Genomic DNA, 3,406 nt, shown 5'->3' with positions numbered 1-3,406 from the left:
CGGCCACCTCGGCACCGCCCCCAGGCCGCCCGCCCGCGAGTCCCCTGGCCCCACACTCACACTTCGCCCTCGGGGGTATACGTGGTACCCGAGATGGTGAACTCGTGCAAAAGGCAGGAGCCCGCATCGGCCTCGGCTACCACGAACATCTGGGGAGCGCAGGGGCGTGCTTAGGCGGGCGGGGTCGCCTCCCTCCTCCCTGGGCGGCCAGATTGAATAAAGCCCGACCCCAGGGTGGGGTCCTGCAGGCCCCCTGCCCCACCAAGAGCCAAACCGGCCTGGCCGTCCGTCCCCACCAGGAGGGAAATAGAAGGCAGGGTCCAGGCTGAGGCAGGGACTGTCTGCTCTGCCAGGTGTGTCCCCCTCCGGTTTGTCCAAATGTCCTGGACTTCTGAGGGATTTATGGCAGATTCTTCAATGCTGTGGGGGCAGCTGCCGGCTTGAGGGAGCCCTGAGCTAGGCAGAAAGCCTGACTCCTTGCCCATCTCACTGTGTGACCCCTGACCAAGTGGCTGAGCCTCAGTTTCTCCACTAGTAACACGGGAACCGCCCCCTCCTTTGCCTTCAAGGAAATGAGTTCCTGGCCTTCAAGGGAGATGTCCCCAGAGAGTGAGTCCCTGCCACAGGGCCTGATGGGTCACCCAGTCCCCGCCTGTGCACCTCAGGGACAGGGGGACTTATTTCTTTGTCTGTTCAGCCAGCTCTGCTGGGGAGACAGTTCTTGCTTCCTGGACATGGCCTCGCTGCACATTCTCAAGCAAATGGCCAGCCCAGCGCCCAGTAGATACATAGTAAGTGTCCTTTCCTTCCCACTCTCCTCCCTACTCCTGGGGATAGTCACCCAGCAAGCACAGCCCAGCATCCAGCATGTAAGGCCTCTACAACTTCCCCACACTACACTTTTAAAATGTTTGTTATTAGCTGGGCACGGTGGCTCACGCCTGTAATCCCAGCACTTTGGGAGACCGAGGCGGGTGGATCACGAGGCAGGTGGATCACGAGGTCAAGCTTGATCGAGACCATCCTGGCCAACATGGTGAAACCCCGTCTCTACTAAAAATACAAAAATTAGCCAGGCGTGGTGATGCGTGCCTGTAATCCCAGCTACTCGGGAGGCTGAGCCAGGAGAATCGCTTGAACCCAGAAGGCGGAGGTTGCAGTGAGCCGAGATCGTGCCATTGCACTCCAGCCTGGACGACAGAATGAGACTCCATCTCAAAAAAAAAAAAAAAAAAAAATCTTTATTAGGGTCGGGCAAGGTGGCTCAGGGCTGTAATACCTGTACTTTGGGAGGCTGAGGCAGGTGGATCACTTGAGGTCAGGAGTTACAGACCAGCCTGACCAACATGGTGAAACCCCATCTCTACTAAAATACAAAAATTAGGTGGGTGTGGTGGCACATGCCTGTAATCCCAGCTACCTGGGAGGCTGAGGCAGGAGAATCGCTTGAACCCGGGAGGCAGAGGTTGCAGTGAGTTCAGATCATGCCACTGCACTCCAGCCTAGACAACAGAGTGAGACTCTGCCTCAAAAAAAAAAAAAAAGCTCATTCTTAGTCAAGAAACACTCTGTTTAAATAAAATCCTACGAGGGCTTTTAGCAGGACAGTAAAGGTTGCCAGCACCCCTCCCCAAAAGCAGCCTTTGATGGGCTCCTAGAAGGTCTTAGGGTCTCAGAACACAGAGCCTGGGCTACCAAGCCCAGTGGGCAGATATGGAAACAGGGGTGACAGAGAGGCACTGGGGACCTGGGAAGGATGAGGAACCCATAGCCTTCACCGTCTCCCCACTCACCCATCTGCTGAGCCAGGAGGAGCCTCCTGCCCCATGGACCTGCTGAAGGCTCAGCCAGAATCCCTTGGCCATGCGGGCGGCGGGCCCAGGATATGGGAACAAGTACCAGGGAATGAATAATTCCTGCCCTGGCCCTTCCCGGGTTACTGGAGCTGGCTTATCTGGTGACAGGTGTTGACTGCACAGAGCCATGATGGGGCAGGATGGAACCCGGGTCCAGGTCCAGCTTGATTCCTATGCCAAGGCTGAACTTGAGCCTCTACTATGTCCTTCATGGTTACCTAGCAGGCCTCACACAGCCAGGCTTCCAATGAGGAGACTGAGGTTAACAGACTGTCAGCAACCTGGCCAGGGCCCCACAGTGCCACACAGGCCTCAGTGACATGTGGCTGCCCAGGCATGATTTGCTATAGCCTCCCTGTCATCTCATGAAAACCTAGACCTGCTCTGGGCCAAGGGGCAGCCCACAGGTTCTCTCCTGCATCCCTCACTGAAAAGAAGGCCGGGAGAGACCCAGAGAGGGAGCCCAGCCCGCTTAGCAATGCACAGCAACACCAAGCTGGCCGTCACTTACCCGGCAGACAGACATCTGATTGGTGGTGAGCGTGCCCGTCTTGTCGGAACAGATGACCGAGGTGCAGCCCAGGGTCTCCACGGAGGGCAGGCTTCTCACGATGGCGTTCTTGCGTGCCATGCGCCTCGTGCCCAGGGCCAGGCACGTAGTGATGACGGCCGGGAGGCCCTCGGGGATGGCCGCCACAGCCAGGGCCACGGCGATCTTGAAGTAGTAGACAGCGCCACGCAGCCAGGAGCCACCATGGGCCGGGTCAGCGAAGTGGCCGATGTTGATGACCCACACGGCCACGCAGATCACAGAGATGGCATGGGACAGCTGCCGCCCAAACTCATCCAGCTTGCGCTGCAGCGGCGTCCGCTCGGGCTCCACTGCCGCCATCTGGCTCCGGATCTTGCCCAGCTCTGTGTGCAGGCCAGTGGCCACGGCCACACCCACTGCTTTGCCTGAGGCGATATTGGTGCCCTGGCCGAGGGAGGGACAAGGAAAAAGCTGCTCAGCAGCCAAGCCGGACCTCTGACTCCTTCAGGCCGGAGTAAGGCACTTCTCCTTCTACCCGGCTTTCCTTTTCTCCATGTTGCTAGTGCTTCCAGACTTCTGTAGCTAGGTATGCATTGGGTCCCTGCTGCCTTCCCATGATAGTGTCAGCTCTAGGAAGGCAGGGATTGGGTTCATCACCGTATCCCCAGTGCCTAGTATGAGGCCGGCACAGAGGAGGCACGGGGGCTGATCCCGATCATATAATGGACCAGCGCCGCACAGGCATCCGTCCCGCAAAATGCGATTCGTAAACAACCCCTATAGCCACACAGGAGCACAGCAGACTACGAACTCAATAAACAGCCCGTTAATATTTACTGAAAAATCCACAAAACCTGAGCCTCAGCTCATCCATTTCCAAGGCTCCAGTAAAATCCTCAATTCCTAGCATAAGGGACAGCCAGCCTTGTGGTTTGGTGTCCTCTTCTGTAAAGAGATCCAACACAGGCCCAAGACAGTTTTTCTGAGGAGGCTAAGAACTCAGTACCCCTTCAAAAGC

General features: G+C 57.2%; 1 protein-coding gene across 1 annotated transcript in view; it reads right to left on the bottom strand.

Moving 5' to 3' along the window:
• The window catches only part of ATP2A3 (ATPase, Ca++ transporting, ubiquitous), a 28,692-nt gene that overhangs the window by 19,343 nt on the left and 5,943 nt on the right, over positions 1 to 3,406 (bottom strand). Inside the window, 2 exon segments of the mRNA XM_011947469.1 lie at positions 57 to 149; positions 2,368 to 2,832. Of these exon segments, the coding sequence (XP_011802859.1) occupies positions 57 to 149; positions 2,368 to 2,832 (558 nt within the window).

The sequence above is a fragment of the Colobus angolensis genome, unplaced genomic scaffold, assembly GCF_000951035.1.
Source record: "Colobus angolensis palliatus isolate OR3802 unplaced genomic scaffold, Cang.pa_1.0 Scaffold267, whole genome shotgun sequence".
NCBI classification, from domain to species: domain Eukaryota; kingdom Metazoa; phylum Chordata; class Mammalia; order Primates; family Cercopithecidae; genus Colobus; species Colobus angolensis.
The sequence above is the reverse complement of the archived record's forward strand: the minus strand, read 5'-3'. Positions and strand labels throughout refer to the sequence as shown.